General features: G+C 44.6%; 1 protein-coding gene across 1 annotated transcript; it reads right to left on the bottom strand.

Annotated features, from left to right (window-relative positions):
- Positions 1–13,099: 13,099 nt before the first annotated feature.
- On the bottom strand, positions 13,100–16,820 carry LOC114912198 (uncharacterized). The gene is made up of 2 exons (XM_029257935.1): positions 16,234–16,820; positions 13,100–14,490 (listed from the first exon to the last, which is right to left on the bottom strand). Exons 1-2 carry the CDS (start codon positions 16,738–16,740, stop codon positions 13,882–13,884), a joined length of 1,116 nt encoding a protein of 371 aa, XP_029113768.1. The 5' UTR covers positions 16,741–16,820; the 3' UTR covers positions 13,100–13,881.
- Between the last annotated feature and the right edge of the window lie 1,208 nt (positions 16,821–18,028).

Raw genomic sequence — 18,028 nt, 5'->3', positions numbered from 1 at the left:
AGCACAGGAAAAACTGAAGTATTCGTGGTAGTTGGGGATGCTGAAAACCACGGACTGATTACATCTCTCAACTCACATTTCTAAACTTTCCAGGTCAAAAATTTAACTGCCGACTGTGTTAAAAACCGGAGAGTTTTTTTTTTTTTTTTTTTGCCTAATAACCTGAATCTTTTTCTTTTCACGTCGCTACGCTATTTAAGTCTTGATTCCACCAGTTGAGAAAGACAAATGATAGTGTCTTTTATTAAGGCAAGATGCAGAAAAGCTAGTCCACACATTTAATTCTAGCACAATTGACTGCTGAAATACTCTGCCAACAGGTTGACCATATTGGACTATATCCTTGCACTGGTCAGTCACATATTTTAACTTGTTTTTCAGTGTCAGAACAGCACACAAGGCAACAGGAGACAAAAGAAAACTCCAGAATGTGTAACAGGAGAAAAGAGATCTGACCACCTTGACTGTCATCCCCAGGATTCCACAGAGTCTCCCTCACTGCACATGTCAGCTGTAAAGAGCGTCTCCTGTGAACCCCCCCACAATGGACATACAGCCCAACTGGACTTGTGGGGTTTGAGGTGAGCCGAGGTTTTCAAAAGACAACCTGACAAGTATCTCTTTACCACGGTACAGTTCACGCGTAGCACAGCCCTGGAGGCCAGATGGAGCTGTTCTTACCGCAGCGGACGCTCGTGCTCAGGCTCAGGAGAAGCAGCTTCCAGAGATGGTATTCCGGTCGGTTCATCCTGTCCCTGGGCGTCCAGACAGCTAGGCTGGTGGGCTTGTTGAGGGAACTCGAGAGGGCTTCCCTCAGAGGAAGGAGGATTTGAGAAACTGGTGGCTTTCCTGAGAGAGAACGTCTACTAGTTATGATGGAGCTAAGATATCATAAACTCACGCCTCCCTGGGCCCTTTTATCAGCATTTCTGGTGTCACAATCCAGCACCTTATTTTGAACAACGTCCAGTGTGTTCAGTGGAGGGATCTCAGGTATACTGTCTGAACCTCCATTTCCTTTCCCATGACCCCCCTCCCCATTGTAAATTTACTGGTCACTTTAGATTTTTCGGTTTCAATTCATATATTTTGGTCTGGGGGTGCGGTGGCGCAGTGCGTTGGACCACAGTCCTGCTTTCCGGTGGGTCTGGGGTTCGAGTCCCGCTTGGGGTGCCTTGCGACGGACTGGCGTCCCGTCCTGGGTGTGTCCCCTCCCCCTCCGGCCTTACGCCCTGTGTTGCCGGGTGGGCTCCGGTTCCCTGCGACCCCATATGGGACAAGCAGTTCTGAAAGTGTGTGTGTGTGCTTTGTGCGGAGGTTCGAAGACAATCAGATACCTTCGTAGTTCCGACCGTAAATGATGCCGACCCGCGATCGTGCGGCGTTATTCCCATGACCTGCCGGGTAGCGTCCAGGAAACCAAAGTCTTTGGGTTCCAGGGGCGAGTATAGTTGCAAAACTGAAACAAAGGAATTGACGGAAGGGCGCCACCAGGAGTGGAGCCTGCGGCTTAATTTGACTCAACACGGGAAACCTCGCCCGGCCCGGACACGGAAAGGATTGATAGATTGATAGCTCTTTCTCGATTCTGTGGGTGTTGGTGCATGGCCGTTCTTAGTTGGTGGAGCGATTTGTCTGGTTAATTCCGATAACGAACGAGACTCCCGCATGCTAAATAGTTACGGGGCCCCGAGCGGTCGGCGGCCAACTTCTTAGAGGGACAAGTGGAATTCAGCCACACGAGATTGAGCAATAACAGGTCTGTGATGCCCTTAGATGTCCGGGGCTGCACGCGCGCCACACTGAGTGGAGCAACGTGTGCCTACCCTTCGCCGACAGGCGCGGGTAACCCGCTGAACCCCAACCGTGATTGGGATCGGGGACTGCAATTATTCCCCATGAACGAGGAATTCCCAGTAAGTGCGGGTCATAAGCTCGCGTTGATTAAGTCCCTGCCCTTTGTACACACCGCCCGTCGCTACTACCGATTGGATGGTTTAGTGAGGTCTTTGGATCGGCCCCGGCGGGGTCGGCCACGGCCCTGGCGGAGCGCCGAGAAGATGATCGAACTTGACTATCTAGAGGAAGTAAAAGTCGTAACAAGGTTTCCGTAGGTGAACCTGCGGAAGAATCGTTAACAAGAACAAAGCCGGAGCGGCCTCTCGCGCGTGGGCGCGACTGTCCGACCGTCCGACCGTCCGACCGTCCGTCCCAGTCGGCTCAAAACCCTCATGCCCTGTCGGTGAGCCAGATGTTAGAGCCAGATGCCGAGAGGCGAGAAACTCCAGAAAAAGCATTGAGGAGTCCACACAGTTAACACTCCGCTCAGAGTCATTATTTGATCAGACTGTTGGCCAGAGGTACGAACAGGATGGAGGATAATTTCACTTTGCATTTAACTCCCTCCTGGTAATTTCTGCATGACAAGTGAAAGTGTCTGCAGCATGCGCACAATGACCACCAGGGGGCGACACTCTTCGACAGTCATCGTGTGCGTTTGCGTGTGCGCAGTTGAAGGCTCATTTATGAGTTTCAAGCATTGACTTACAGGACAGAAAAGTTCAGTGTTTCTTACTTTTCCCCAGAGACAATTACACTGTTTTACTTTTAAACATGGTCAACTTTACAAGAAGACAGACAGGACGGTTCAGCAGCAGGAACTGGGGTGTGTCTTGGAGGTTAAAGGTCATGGATTGTCATGTTTGTGCTCTACATGTGAACCCAGCGGTGTATCTGGTCACATGTTAAAGACTTGTGATCATGTCACACCTGTGAAGAAGAAGTAGAGAGAGATCGAAGCCCATGGACACAAACAGCTTTTTTCTTTATTGCTCAGGATTCTTGAGGCCAAATATATTATCCTGGAGACAATGAGAGAAGTTCAACAGCAGGCACTGAAAGTGTGACGTGAAGCAGAGAGCAGAACTTCACAGGCAGGACCATCAACTAGGAATTCACTCGTAACCCTGAAGAAGCATTGAAATGGACACAATGATGTGACGTGTAGCTATGAAACGCTGTTGGAGGAACTGGGCTCTTTGTGCTTCTGCTCTCAGCAGTCGCTCTAGTCCAACATGACCTTCTGCTGAGGGACACTTTGACTGAAGGTACAACCAACAGACCTCTGTGACAGATACAGGTCCTGAACCTACATGTCATGGTATCTGTTTATTAATTGAAAAACGTATTTGTCTGTTTTTAAAAATGAGCTTTGATGATCTTCATCTTGTTTTATGACAACAACTTGCAGTAACAGCCACGAGAACAAGCAGCAGCATCTCAGAGACTCCAACGATGACAACTGTAATCAGTCCAGTGGAAAAACCTTTAGAAGAAATAATTTCAGACAGTAAAAGCTGATAAATCATCCTACCTTTTAATATTTCAAATCATTCTATATTTTAATTTCGAGATCATCTGTCAACAAAAGTTAGAGAAGGTCATCAAGTCCCAAGATGAGAAATTAGTTTTTTTTTTTTTTTTTTTTAACTGTAGAGTCAATGTTGTTGAACTACTGACCTGGAAATAAGTCCATATGAGTGAGAGGGTCACTGTGCTCCTCACTCTTAGGGTTACTGAACACACAGGTGTAACTTTTACTCCGGTCTCCAGTCTTCTGAACTGTCAAGGTGTTTCCAGGTGTAGTTTTTCCGTTCTCTTTCCAGGAGTATCTGGTGTATTTAGTCTCCTCTCCCACACAGACCAAGAAGCACTGGGTCTTGTTGCAGGACGTGGTCACTCTAGGTTTGGACACAGGATCTGTAGAGGAAAAGAGCTGCTCAGGTAAACAAGGCAAAAAATAGATGTGATCAAATCGGGGGCTCTAAAGACTCAATGTCTCACTGATGCTGAGATTGTTGTGTTTTCTTCTCCAGTTAATATTTATATATAATGTTATTATTAGTTGTAAATTGAATTAAAAGTTTTTTTAAATCTAGAATGCCCGTGAGTGATGGGCAGCGACTGGCACTTGGAGCCCCAGAGGATTTTTTTTTTTTCCTCTTGCCTGTGTGAGAAGAGCATTCTATAAAAATAAAATGAGGACAGTAACAACACTCTCTAGAGTAGAGAGTCCCCTTCACTACTCTGCCACTTTGCTCTTTCATGGCTCTACAGTGAACGGCGCCTCCTGCTGGTCAACACACACCACACAGTGGAGTCTCCAGTCCAAGTGTGTGTTTCCCACAGAAATGCGTACTAAGGAGATCAGTAACCAAAATCTTACACAACCCCATCTCCAAGGAAGTTGCGATAGTATTTAAAATGCAAATAAAAACAGAAAGCAGTGACTGTTAAGTATAAGTGATCTTTAACCATGTTTAACTGAAAACAGTTCAAAGACAAGGTATGTAAAATTTAAACTGATGAACGTTTATTTTGGTAAATATACACTCACCAACACACCATGACAGAAGCTGGATTTTCAACTTGGCTTTGGTAAAAATTGAGATCCTTTTTGTTTTTGGCCCAGAGAACATGAAGTTCACACACACACACACACACACACACACACACACACAGAGGCTACAACCGCTTGTCCCAAGCAAGGTCACGGTGAACCAGAGCCTGGCCTGCCAGGGCTGGAGGGGGAGGGGTCGCACCCAGGACGGGACACCAATCCATCGCAGGGCACCCCAAGCAGGACTCGAACCCCAGACCACCGCAGAGCAGACCCAGCTCAAACCTTGCCGCGCCGCCGCGCCCCCTCCCCCAAGTCCATTTTCTCCAAAAACAAGCCGAAAGGCGAACTCACGAGACCACTTTACTGCGACAAACTGTGTTTATGACAACGGTTTTCCAAACTAGTCCCGAGCCCATGTGGTTACATTCATTACAGAGACACATTTCGGACCCAAACTGATGCGGTGCAGCCCGAAGGCTCCAACATCACCGACCTTCAATGTCGCGATCTTGACCTTTATGCCCTTGACCGTTTTCCCTGGATTCTCGGACTCTTTTAGGGACGTTATTCACAACAGATGGCGAAATCCCTAAATCCCTCGCAATCGTATGTTGATAAATGTTGGTTCCAGACTGTTCAACTATTCACTCACGAGTGCAGCGCAAAGCGTGGAGCCTCGACTCATCCTTGTTTGTAACCAGCGGAGCTTTTCATGGATTCTCCTGTTATACCCCATCATGGCAGTGTCACCTGTCACCTGTTACCTGTTCACCTGTGGAAAGTTCCAAACAGGTTTTTTTTTTCCACTCATTTCATAGGTAAACAGGTGTCTATCCCAGCTTTTTGGAACATGCTGCAGGCATCAGAAGTGGAATTAGCTTATATTTACAGTTTTTTTAAATGTATGAGGCACAACATTATTTTGTCCTTGTCCTCTTTTCAGTGAAATATGGGTAAAACAGCATTTACAAATCACTGCTTTCTCATTTCACATTTTTTGAAATAATAGATATAAAATTATAAAGCTAAACTTTAACCCTACTTACCAAGTACAGTCACCAGAAACTCCTCTTGAGATGTTTTCCCATTTATTTCAGCAGAATATGTCCATTCATCTTCTCGTTTTAACCCTTTCATTACCAGCACCCCAGTTGTGGGACTCAGGTCACACTGGTCTTTCGAACATCTGCCATAATATTCCGGTTTATCACTTCCGTCCCACTCGGCTATTTTGTCCTTCTGTTTCTTCCATGTGATGCTGCGTATGGTTTCGGTCACTTCTGGTTTCAGTTCAGCCTCTTTTCTTATTAATCCATAGACGGGTTCAGCTGTTCCACCTGCACAGGTATCAAACACACAAACACACACACACACACCATGTTCACACACCATCTTACCGAAAGACCAGAACACAGAGTATGATCAAAAAAGGGGGAAACACAGTAAAAACTACAGGAACACCATGAAATCTATGTAGACAGTTTATACAGGGTGTAAATATTCATAGTTTTTGGAACAGGTGAGAGAAGAATAAAAATACACCTGTGGCACAAATCACTGTAATATTTCCGCACTTGAGTGTTTAAAGAGCCTTGGGGAAACAGTGGAAGTTCTAACAAACCCAGAGCTGCTTTCATTCATCTGAGTTCCACAGTAAATGTGACACAATGGTGTGTGTGCAGCTCGAAGTTCGCTGTACGATATCGATATTTATACTTGTGTGTGTCTCACTGCGTTCAATACTGTTTAGCGCATTAATACAAATAATACTTAAATCCAACTTACCAAGTACAGCGAGCTGAAATGTCTTTGCAGATGCTAGAGAATTTAAATCAACAGAGTATTTCCCTGTATCTTCTGGTTTTAACCCTTTCATTATAAACACCCCAGTAGTGGAATTCAGGTCACACTGGTCTTTAGTCCTACATCTGCCATAATAATCCACTTTATTACTGATCCACTCCGCTAGTTTGTTGTTCTCTTTCTTCCATGTGATGCTGCGTATGGTTTCAGCCACTTTTGGATCCAGTTGAACCTCTTTTCCTATTAATTGATAGACGGGTTCAGCTTCTCCACCTGCACGGGTATCAAACACACAAACACACACACATTTACATTTACATGTGTTCATTTATCAGACACTTTTCCCCAAAGCGACAAACATCTCGTAGAAAATACAGCATGCTCATTACATTGGCAGTAAGTGCCACGCTCACGCAGACGAGCCAACGCGGAACACCTGGGGCGCGGCACAGACTGACGCATATAAGACAGCGCCAAAGCAGGAGCTGATGCGGAACCATGTTCGGCCTTGTGATTCGCGATCTCCTTGCTGGCCCTCAACTCCTTCCCGATCCCTTAGTCCTTTCCCAGTCTCTTTACCCTGCTTCCTAGCCTTCGTGCCTCTTTATGATTATCGACCTCGCCTTTTGGATTGTCCCTTCAACGACGTCTGCGCATGAGAGACCTTTTGCCTGTTCTGTGAAGAAGATTCTTGGATTTTCCTGAATAAAGCCCTTACCCCACTCCGCATTTGGGTCCGCCGCTTCCTTCCGGAACCAGCCATGACAGAAAGACACGGTTACATGCAGACGTGTGATTTTTCAGTCCACTTAGTTTGTTTCTTTTCACCATATGAATCCATGTTCATGAAAGAAGTAGCTGCATAAAACTTTACACACTTCTCACACACACACGCACAGAGGAAAGCAGTAATGCATTAAACCACGTTCATTCTCTCTCTTACCTACAAACACCATGTGGTCGGTTGCTATGAGTCGGGTTTGACTCCAGTGGCAGTTTCATGTACATTATAAAAGGTATCTGTATGATTTATTATTAGTTACATTCAGCAGTTATTTTTGATCAAGGGAGAAGCACAGTGTCTGTGTGTTTTACAGAGTGAAACATAGTAAGCAGTGAATAAAATACCTGCTGTAGCAGTAAAATTACCATATAAAAATCCTATAGCACAGAAAAATAAGCCCAGTGTGTGAAAAATAGTTCATATTTTCATGTCACTGCAGCAGGTTTTCATTGTATGAGGGAAAGATGTACTTTACTGTGTTTACTTCATTTACATTAAATACAGTTTAATAGGGATTAAACACCAGTAACTGCAAAATTAATACCAATTTAACATCATTGTAAGGGGGTGCGGTGGCGCAGTGGGTTGGACCGGGTCCTACTCTCCAGTGGGTCTGGGGTTCGAGTCCTGCTTGGGGTGCCTTGCGACGGACTGGCGTCCCGTCCTGGGTGTGTCCCCTCCCCCTCCGGCCTTACACCCTGTGTTACCGGGTAGGCTCCGGTTCCCCGCGACCCCGTATGGGACAAGTTGTTCTGAAAATGTGTGTGTGTGTGTGTATTTAATTTCATCTATCCATTTTCTTAACCGCTTAGTCCTTCTAGGCTCACAGTGGCAATAGGAAGAGCAGAGAAGCCCAGACGAACCCAGGGGTTCCCCAGCTGCTCTCAGGCCCACTGGGAGATATAATCCCTCCAACGGGTCCTGGGCCGACCTCGGGGCCTCGTCCCAGTTGATCGTGCCCGGTATACCTCCAAAGGGAGGCGCCCAGGGGGAATCCTTATCAGATGTCCAAACCACCTCAACTGGCTCCTCTCAGTGTGAAGGAGTAGCGGCTCTACTCTGAGCTCCTCCCGGATGTCCGAACTCCTCATCCTGTCACGGAGAGTGAGTCCCAGCACCCTGCGGAAAAAACTCATTTCGGCTGCTTCTATCCGCGATCTTATTCTTTCGGTCATCACCCAGAGTTGATGACCATAGGTGAGGGTAGGGACGTAGATCGACCGGTAAATGGAGATTTTTGCCTTATGGCTCAGCTCCCCCTTCACCACTACAGTCCGGTACAGCGACCGCATTACTGCTGCCGCTGCTCCCAGTCTGCGGCCGATCTCACGCTCCCTTCTCCCCTCACTCGTGAACAAGACCCCAAGATATTTAAACTCCTCCACCTGGGGCAAATGCTCTCCCCTTACCTGAAGTGGGCATGCCGTTCTTTTCCATGAGTGAACCATCCCTTCCTGCATCAGGGCCTTGTTGTGACGGAAGGGTTCTAGCGATCACCAGAGCCATTTCATCAGGAGCAGTATGTTCCTGGTAGGGTCTCTCATGGCCACCAGGTCTAGAGTGAAGATCCAGACTAACATGTTCAAAAAAACCCCTATGGTGAACATGAACAAATTAGCATTTACCCTGCCTGGAATAGGGTCACCAGGACCTACCCCTGGAGTCAGGCCTTGGGGTAGTGTTCCTAGGCAAGCACCTGGAGGCCGGGCAGCCCACATAACCCGGCCGGGCTCAGCCCGAAAAGGCAACGTGGGGGGTCGGGTGCAATTCCTTTCAAGCAGCAGGAGGGGGCGGGGTGGTGCAAGGCCACGGACCCATGCGGCAGAAACTGTATTTAATTGCTAAGGATAATTTCTTAGAGCTATATTGATCGGGGGTGCGGTGGCACAGCAAGCTTAGCCAGGTCCCGCTGCATGGCGAGTCTGGGGTTCTACTCTTGCTTGGGGTGCCCTGTCTGAGGTGTGTCCTCTAGCCCCACATCCTGTGTTGCCAAGCTTGGCTTCAGCTTGCCACGACCCCGCGTTGGATAAACGATTTCAGACAGTTTGTGTGTGTACATTGATCGGACTGAACAAACCGAAAAAGTTTGAATGCATTTTTTGAGCCATCGGCTTAAAATTTAAATTAAATTTAAAATTTTTGTAATTTGTGACTTTGCACTAATAGTAATTTTTTTAAATTTGTGATTTACACCTTGTGTTTACCTTGTGTTTTTCTTTCCTTACGTCCTTACAATTTATGTCATAGGCTGCTGAGAGGATTCACAGAGTAAGAATTTCATCGTACAGTGTAACGAACTGTTTACTGTACACATTACAATAAACTCCTGAATATTGTAGATTGAAGACTGAAGATTTGGTAGTAGGTGGGAGTCCTTGGGCACAACCAACTTGATCGGGTGTTTTACTGTGTAATGGGATAAATGTTTTTATATATTGTGAAATAGGGATATTTATAACAGACAAATGTTTTGTATGTCTTTGTATTTATGTTGTTGGGTGTAATTTTTGGGGAATATGTATTTTGGAATTAGTTGTTGAGGCTGTTATATGCAGCCAGAAGGGTGGAGTTACTGCTATAAAAGGTTGTATTAGGTCACTAGTGAGAGACAGACACAGAGAGGAAAGGAGAGCTGTGTATTGCTGCTGGTGCAAGAGGTTTAAGCCCATGGCTCATATGCCTCATTTCCTTTTGTAACTCAATGTTTTTTTTTCTCAGTTTATTTTTGTATTTGGCTTGGGTTAAAGTGTTTTGTTATTGGTGAAGATCCATTTTTTAAGTAAAGAAAAATAAATATTTTTGGTCCTACTACCTTGCTTCTCCACTACTGCCTCCAAACCCTGTGAGGATAAATCCCTCGGCCCAACGCATAGCCAAGGTAAGCAGCTTCCTCCTTCGCCAAAACACAGTTGTGTGGGTGGATGGTGAAACCTGTCTGCTTTCTCAGGGACGTGACATGTTGCAGATTGTGTAGATGCTCCTCCCAGCTACAACTATAGATGACAATGTCATCCAACTATGCTGCTGCAAAGCCCTCTGTGCCTTTAAGTACATGGTTTATTAGCCTTTGAAATGTTGCAGGTGCCTCATGAATCCCAAATGGCAACACTTTAAATTGGAAGTGCCCAAAAGGAGTCCTGAATGCTGTCTGCTCATGGCTATCAGCAGATAAAGGCACCTGCTAATAAAAATAATAATAATAATAATTCCTTTTAACAGCCAATTGCATGTTTGTCATACTTCCTTGATAAAACAGATGTTAGTAGTTAATGACAGAACATGGATTCCAGTAGTCCTTTCCCAAACCTGGTTGAAACAAATAATGTTATATAAGTAAAATAATGGACCAAAACGAACAGTGAAACAGTACGAAATGAAATTCAAAGTACGGTTTCCACTGAATGCATATCGCTATTGCATCATTGTAAGGTTGAAAACTCGTAAGTCGGACAATCAAACAGTTTTTTTCTAGGAGGGTGAAATGAGAAAAGTGGACATGGGGCTCTCCTGGAGCGAGACCCACTTATGGTTCTTTTGACTGTCCACGGCTAGACTGTTTGAAGGTAAAGGAGGCGTGATGAGGTACAGAGACATTTGTGATCTAACGAAGAACTTTGGCAGCGAACAAAACAGCAACCAGTAGAGGACAAAATACTCCAAAGACGTTGGCAATGGATCGGCTACACCCTTCGAAACCTGCTTCCGGCATCATACGGCAAGCCCTCACCTGGAACCCGGACGGGAAGAGAAATCGAGTCCGACCAAAAAACAGCTTGCGCCACAACACAGAAGCAGAGATGAAGGAGATGGGATACACCTGGAGACAACTCAGGACCGGGATGCCTGGAGAGCTCTCGTTGGCAACCTCTGCCCCAGGCAGGGCTGAAGGAGATGATGATGATAAGCTTGCTCAGGGTACTACAGCCAGAGGTAGGAATTGAAACTGCAAGTTCGGCAGTAGCTCTAACCACTACACTACACTACACTACCAGCTGCCCCTGTGGTACATTGGGCACAAGAACATAAAATACAAGGGGTTTTAATGCCAGTAAGCAGAGTAAAAGAGGATCCAGCTCATAACTCTGTTATATGCATGCTAAGTAAAGCTTTGAAATGGCTACATGTACGGACAGATGAGTGTAACTGAGTAAAGACGATGTAAACCACGTATTTGGAGTTTTGACTGGGATAAGTCAGAGCTTGCTGAAGGATTTTGAATCAAGAAAAAAATGAAGACTAACGTGGACTCAGAGAAAGAGAGGCACGGTCAAGGACTAGGTACAGTAAATGTACCACCTGGTGCTTGTTTTATGGTGGACAAATGGGTCCTTTTCGCAGAAGTCAGGGAGAAGTTCACCTCACTGGGGCACACCCCAAACCGGCCCCCCAAGCTGGACCCTTTACCTCGAATAATCATTTTGGGGAGCATTTGGTACTCAGTAGGATGAGGCCCGAGAGACACCAAGAGCGCAGGCTACTGATCTAACTGCTTCTCCTTCTTCTGAGCCTTATCTCTCGCTTGAGGTAGAAGGTGCCAAGCTGCTTATCCATGTAGATACCGGTGCTGTTGTGTGTTGATAAACCACGTAACTCATCCGATGTCTGGTGCAACAATTATATTTTTATTACTACTATACACACACAACCTATATAACGCACACGCTTACATTTACATTTATTCATTTAGCAGAGATGAAGGAGATGGGATACACCTGGAGACAACTCAGGAGCGGGATGCCTAGAGAGCACTGTTTGCCGCAACGCTTACATTCTGACATGACGTGACGGACGCCACCCTGTGCTCTGTTTGTCATGCTGACTTCCGGATGTTCCCTTGTCCGGATGTTCCCCATGTACTAATCCCTTGGCTGTATCTCTCGGCCCGCTCTCGCAAAAACTCTTTCTTACTCAAAGAAGCATCGCCTGCTAACCTCCTCGGGAGAAACCTGCTGTACAGCGGCTCTAACCACTTTGCTACCAGTTGCTCCCTAAGGAGAACTGTGCATAGTCTTATGTGTTGGAGAGTCATTACCGCGCTTAAATCATGGTCAGTGTTTTTATTTTAATAGAGCTCTTTTCACCAGTGACACCGGGCACTGACCAAGGTTGCTGTAAATGAGACATTAGTGCAATTTACTTTGATCCAATAATACAGTAAGATAATAAGGAGCACGGTAGACTAAGCCATCTGGCAAATAGCCCTCGGGGGTCTGAATACCAGGTACTGCCCACCTTTCCTGGGCATTTTATTGTGGTCACAGAGGACCTGTGTGTACAATGCTGCTTGAAAGTATGTAAACACCGTGGGGATGTCTGTGTCCCTCAGAACATTCGGTTTGACACAATCAAAGCAGTTAAAATGTACTGTATTGTACCAGCGCTGAGGGGGGGCTGATGTACATTAATGTAAATAGTGTCTATTTCTGTACTCAGTCCTGTGTTCTGTTTTGATTGGCTGTTATGTTGCTTATGCTTAGTTTGCCACAGGGGAATTCTGGGGGATTCAAGGGGTGACCTCCTAACCATATTGTGGAGAAGGGGGGTTAGAGTGATCTGGGGGAACCAGTGCTTGGGGACTGCTTGTAGTGTCTGAGATATCTTTGTGAAGATTGTTATCGAAAAGACACGTATGCGGTTAATAAAGAGCATTTTCCTAGAGCCCTGACTCCCGAGCTTGTCTCCAGTACTTCCATGGGGGGATGCTATAGTATTTATGCACTTATAACTGTCTTTCTGGAATAAAAACTCTGATTTCTTTTCCAAATTAAAAGTTTAATCAATTATTGAACTCAGTCAAGCAACATTATTGCATACAATAAGGAAGTTCAAATACCTCCATAAAACATGGCTAAATGTCTCAAACTAATATACCATAGCAGAAGCGTGATCTTCACCTGTACAGACACCACTATCCAATAACAGAATGTAACAATTTTGCAAAGTTCTCGGTTGTTGACTATGATTAACATTTACTGATTACATAAATGCCACTAGTTCTTCTAGAGTGTCTGTTTTAGCCACAGAAACTTGCAGTTATTAGAAGATTCTAAAAGGTTCCAGAACATTCTGAAAAGCATCACATACCAAGAGGTACTGGAATATTTGGTGGCAAAATTTACTAATTTCCAGAATATGGAATATTTTTCCAAGAACTGACACAGTATGAACTTACACCAAAAGTATGCTTAATCTAACAAAGCTGAATGGAAAATCCTTAACTCATAATAAAATTTGTTACATTGTGCAATCTTGATATACTGTCATAATACGCGAAGAATAAACTGGTCAACAGAATATAATCAGTGAATTTGACTGTGTACTGCGCAAGTATTCAATTTCAGAGCTTTAACAGAATAAGAGGATAAATACCTTGGGTTTTCACAGGACAGAAAGGAACAGCATGACCCAATAAATGGATGCCATGTCCTCAGTTCATGCCCATAGAAGGGTTATTTCAGTAACAAATGAAGAAAATTAAATTTATGTTGATACACTAAGCACATGCTAGAGAAGCCAAGAAAGGGCAGTTCAGAGAGAAATCAAAGTTGGTTTAACTGTCTGAAAGGGAAGGAATCTCAAAGCAAAGTCAAATTAAGAAAGAAATAAAAAATACTATTACCTAACTGACGGTGTTATTTCCATAATGACTAATTTACACAGCATGGTATTCTTACTGGAGTAACTCAGGGTATGTACTGTAATTCCTCCTATTATAAGGCGATTCAAACCCGGGACCGAACAGCTCTCACCGCGATGGAACCGCTGCTCACCATCACTGAGGTTCAAAGAGGAGGATCATTATTTACTGTTTGATGCTGGAGGATCTTCATCCAAGTTTCTGCAAACTATCCGCAACACTGAGACCGAATTATGTGACTTTGACTTGTAACTGTCACTGCATCCCTCTCAGTTCCATGGGATCAGCTGTAGTGGGTCTATGCTGCCTGTCAGTGGTGGAACTCAACAGCATTTCCTCTTCACTCTGACTGAGTGCTGCTGGATTTGAGGCGACTGCTGGTTGGTTCTCACCGGAGGGACCTGCCCTCCCACGGCTCCCATCGGTCGATGCTGGATCTGCAGTGACTGCTGATTGGTTCCTTTTTATAGCTAACTGGAGTCCGGATAAGCAAAAATCTGGTTCTGACATTTTTCCCCAAAGGTCATCAAGTGTTTTCTGTTGTAGTTGGGTCTTTTTTGCTCTGTCGATTAGGTTTCGTCTCTGAGTTTCGGTTAAAGGCTCTACAATAACTTGTTCCACAGTTGGAGGCTGTGACTGTGTCGTAGACGCCCCAGATGTTTCCTGAATTGCAGATAATACCAGAAGGCAGGTCTTTTTAGCGTTTTGTTTTGCAAGTTCTTGTAAGTGTTCTTTCAGGGCTTTTCCTGTTTCCCTTTCCTGATATTTTTCATATTTATATTTGTAATATGAGGAGCCACCCTGACAGCATCTAACTATAGCCCATACAATTGCCAGGATAGTGGCCAAAATAAGGCTTATAGCCTGAAGAAAAAAGAAAACAGAACACCATTAATGTCACCGTTATATTTTAAAAACGTTTCAACAATTAAACATCTGAGAATTTTAAAAAGCCAAGATCTGCACGAATAAAACTTAATACACTGTTTCAAATTTGTGCTCATGGGCCTTTAAAACCATGTATCATGTTTGGTTCTTGTGTAAAATTTATATTAGATGCAAGTACCTTTCAGAATGTTTTATACAGGCATTTTATCCATTCACGTGACATATTTCTCCAAAACAATTTACACTGTTAAGTTACTCAGAATGATTTTTCCATCATTACAGCAGTGTAATTTTTACTGGAGTGATTTAGTTGAAATATACAAAGCCAGAAAAAACAGCTTTAAGCACTACACTACCAGCTACCCCCAAAAGAAAGGAATGTAGCAAATTTTTGATTGGAAACATTTTTTGGAATTGCAACTTTATTCACGGATATGTACAGTATATAAAATGAGGGAGACAGTGCTAACGGAATTATTTACATTTACCTGATGCTTTCCTCCAAAGCAGCTTATGTTAGTCTACCTATAAACAATTACTGAGCCATTTGTACCAAGAGGTACTTTTTACTGGAGCAATTTAGGGTAAGTACCATGCTCAAGAGTACTACAGCCAGAGGGGGAATCAAACCTGCAACCTTTGGGTCCAAAGGAGCAGCTCTAACCATTACCCTACCAACAATCACATACTTTTCTATGAAAAGTTACTTTCATTACTTTCAGAAACTTGTCAAGTAAATTACATCACTCTTGACTTTGAAACATGTAAATATCTACTTTTATTCTGCCCTCGCTAGGATCTAGTGATGATTTCTAGCTTGACAGATAGCTAAACAGGTTCCTCAATAAACATCCAAGAGACGGCAAGTACGTTGAAGATGTTTACTGTCAGAAGCACTGTGAAAAGAGGTATGTTCCTTAGAGTTCAGCAGAGAAATAAAAAATGAGTGAGGAGTGGAAAACCACAGCTTTGCTTCTAAACTTTCTTCAGTGCATAACTAGTAAGTCTACATGAAAAACACACACACACACTTTCTGAACCGCTCGTCCCATACAGGGTCACAGAGAACCGGAGCCTAACCCGGTAACACAGGGCGTAAGGCCGGAGGGGGAGGGGGACACACCCGGGACGGGACGCCAGTCCGTCACAAGGCACCCCAAGCGGGACTTGAACCCCAGACCCACCGGAGAGCAGGACCTGGTCCAACCCACTGCGTCACATAAACAAGCAGCATAACTAACTAACTAACTAACTAACTAACACACACACACACACACACACACACACACACACACACACACACACACACACACACACACACACACACACACATATATTTTCAGAACCGCTTGTCCCATACGGGGTCACGGGGAACCAGAGCCTAACCCGGCAACTCAGGGCGCAAGGCTGGAGGGGGAGGGGACACACCCAGGACGGGACGCCAGTCCGTCGCAAGGCACCCCAAGCGGGACTCGAACCCCAGACCCACCGGGGAGCAGGACTGTGGGCCAACCCACTGCACCACCGCACCCCCCAGCATAACACAATCAACATTCAAACAACTCTCTTAAAGAGACAGCACAGCTTTATTTCAGAACAAATGTTTTCTCTGAACCAGGAGACTGAAATTAAACTACAGCATAAAAGAGAAATTAAGAAAATAAACTTAATCTCAATTATGAATGCAGTTACTTGGGTTATTCAAACGACTTTACTTACCCGTGAAACATTGTAATACTGAGTGATTCTGGAATTTTCTTCAGTTGTGTCACGGTCTTCACTCTTGCAGGGAAGATCTCCAAGGACATCCCTGATGTTACGTGATGTTTTAAAACACACGTACCAGTCGCCATCAAGCAGTACTGATATTATCCAAACACTTGCTCCAAACACACCTTTCATAACTACTGTACATCCTTTTCTGCAGCAGAGCGAATGAGAGAAAAGTTTTTTCCGGCCCTCAGGGCTGCAGCAAAGTGGCCAGCATGTGATGCTGGTCTTGTCCATCAGCACAATGATGATAAGCAAAATCAGTGCTGGACAAAACATGTAAGATACTAAGAAAAACTGGTTGTCCTCGCCAGAGTGTTTGCAGACACACATTTGCTCCAACTTAAGCATGAAGTTGATGAAAACACTCGGACCCAACACCGCAGAAAGCTTAAAAGCTGTACCTGTTTTCTTTAAGAATTCAGAGAAAATTTCACCAAATAGTGTAGGAGCCATGTCTGAAAATATGAAAGTGAAAGTAGCTATAATTTTTTAAAAAAATGCCCTTTTTAGAGGATTAAGTTACTGCTTTTAATATTAAAAGGCTTGTAAATAAAAGAATTCTCGACTTGCCAGGTGTTTAATGTCCTGTTTTTTAGGAATTGCGTTTGAACCCAAACGCAGAGATGGTCTCAGTAACTGCGCTGAGAGGAGCAGGAACTGAGCGCTACCCGGGAGGCAGCCGGGGGTCCGAAGGGTCGTCGCTCCTCAATGAGATTCCACGGGCACAGCAACTAATTCTTCTTCTCTTCAAGAGTGTTTCAATTAGGTGCAGATTTTCCTTAGGTATGTGGGATCAGCTCTGATGATCTTCCCCCGTGGTCTTCTGGTGTATTATCCCTGAGGATGTGACTTTTAAAACGTCAAAAACCTTTCCAAAAGACGTATTTTCTTCTTTCATATTATTCTGTTCAATACATGGAAGAGCAGTATCATATTTACACTTTGTAGTATCTGAAATGCAAACTGCATGAATGCTTTAATTTTCCCTCAGTCACACAGAGGAAATCATCTCATTCCATGATCTCCTCCCATAGCCTGAGTTTTTGGTTCAGGTTTTAACCCTGTAACAGTCATGTGCTCTGATGTTCCACGTATGCAGCACAATGTGTACACATATTGCTATGAGCAGCATGTGTCTGAAATTATTCCATCTTTCACACAGAATAAATGCTGTATAGTAAAGTATTATTGTGTCTCAAAAAAACAGCATTAAATATAGGTATTAAGCAACTGAATCCGACAGGTGGCCCGGTTTGATCGCAGGGAGGTGTTCGATATCCTGGTGAATTACAGGAGTCGGTTGATCCGCACCGTGTCTCAGTCCCAGGTCAGACATCATCAGGACCAGTCGCCGTCCTCATGTTCTGCTTCCGAAACAGTCTGTGGACGTCCTCTTGCTCCAGGGTGGGACGAAGGCGGGACACTTTTGGGGGCAACTGGAGGAGTATGTTCATGGGGGGGCTCAGCTCACCCTTCTTCACGTATCCCACTTTTTCATTCTCCTGCTGGGCTGATGGAGGAACACGGCATCATGTCACGTGTGAAAAGGGAGCAACAATTCACTGAATCGGAGCTTGTAGAGAAGATGCATTTGTTTTGAGTCATTTTAAAACGAACTGCAATGTTGCTTCACGTCTATAGACAGTAATAACTGGTGTCCATGTTGTACCATGTGTCTCGCAGTTTAGAGCTGCACTGAGACATTGCTTTGTATGAGCTCTTGATCAAAGTAGAATCTAAA

Source organism: Scleropages formosus, chromosome 14 (assembly GCF_900964775.1).
Source record: "Scleropages formosus chromosome 14, fSclFor1.1, whole genome shotgun sequence".
Lineage (NCBI taxonomy): Eukaryota > Metazoa > Chordata > Actinopteri > Osteoglossiformes > Osteoglossidae > Scleropages > Scleropages formosus.
This window is presented reverse-complemented; position numbering and strand designations above follow the sequence as displayed.

Excerpts from the sequence above, each read along its gene's own strand:
- LOC114912198 (XM_029257935.1), bottom strand. The coding sequence starts at position 16,740 with ATGGCTCCTACACTATTTGGTGAAATTTTCTCTGAATTCTTAAAGAAA. Across the intron at positions 14,491-16,233 it reads AGTATTACAATGTTTCACGG|GCTATAAGCCTTATTTTGGC; the intron begins GTAAGTAAAGTC and ends TTTTTTCTTCAG.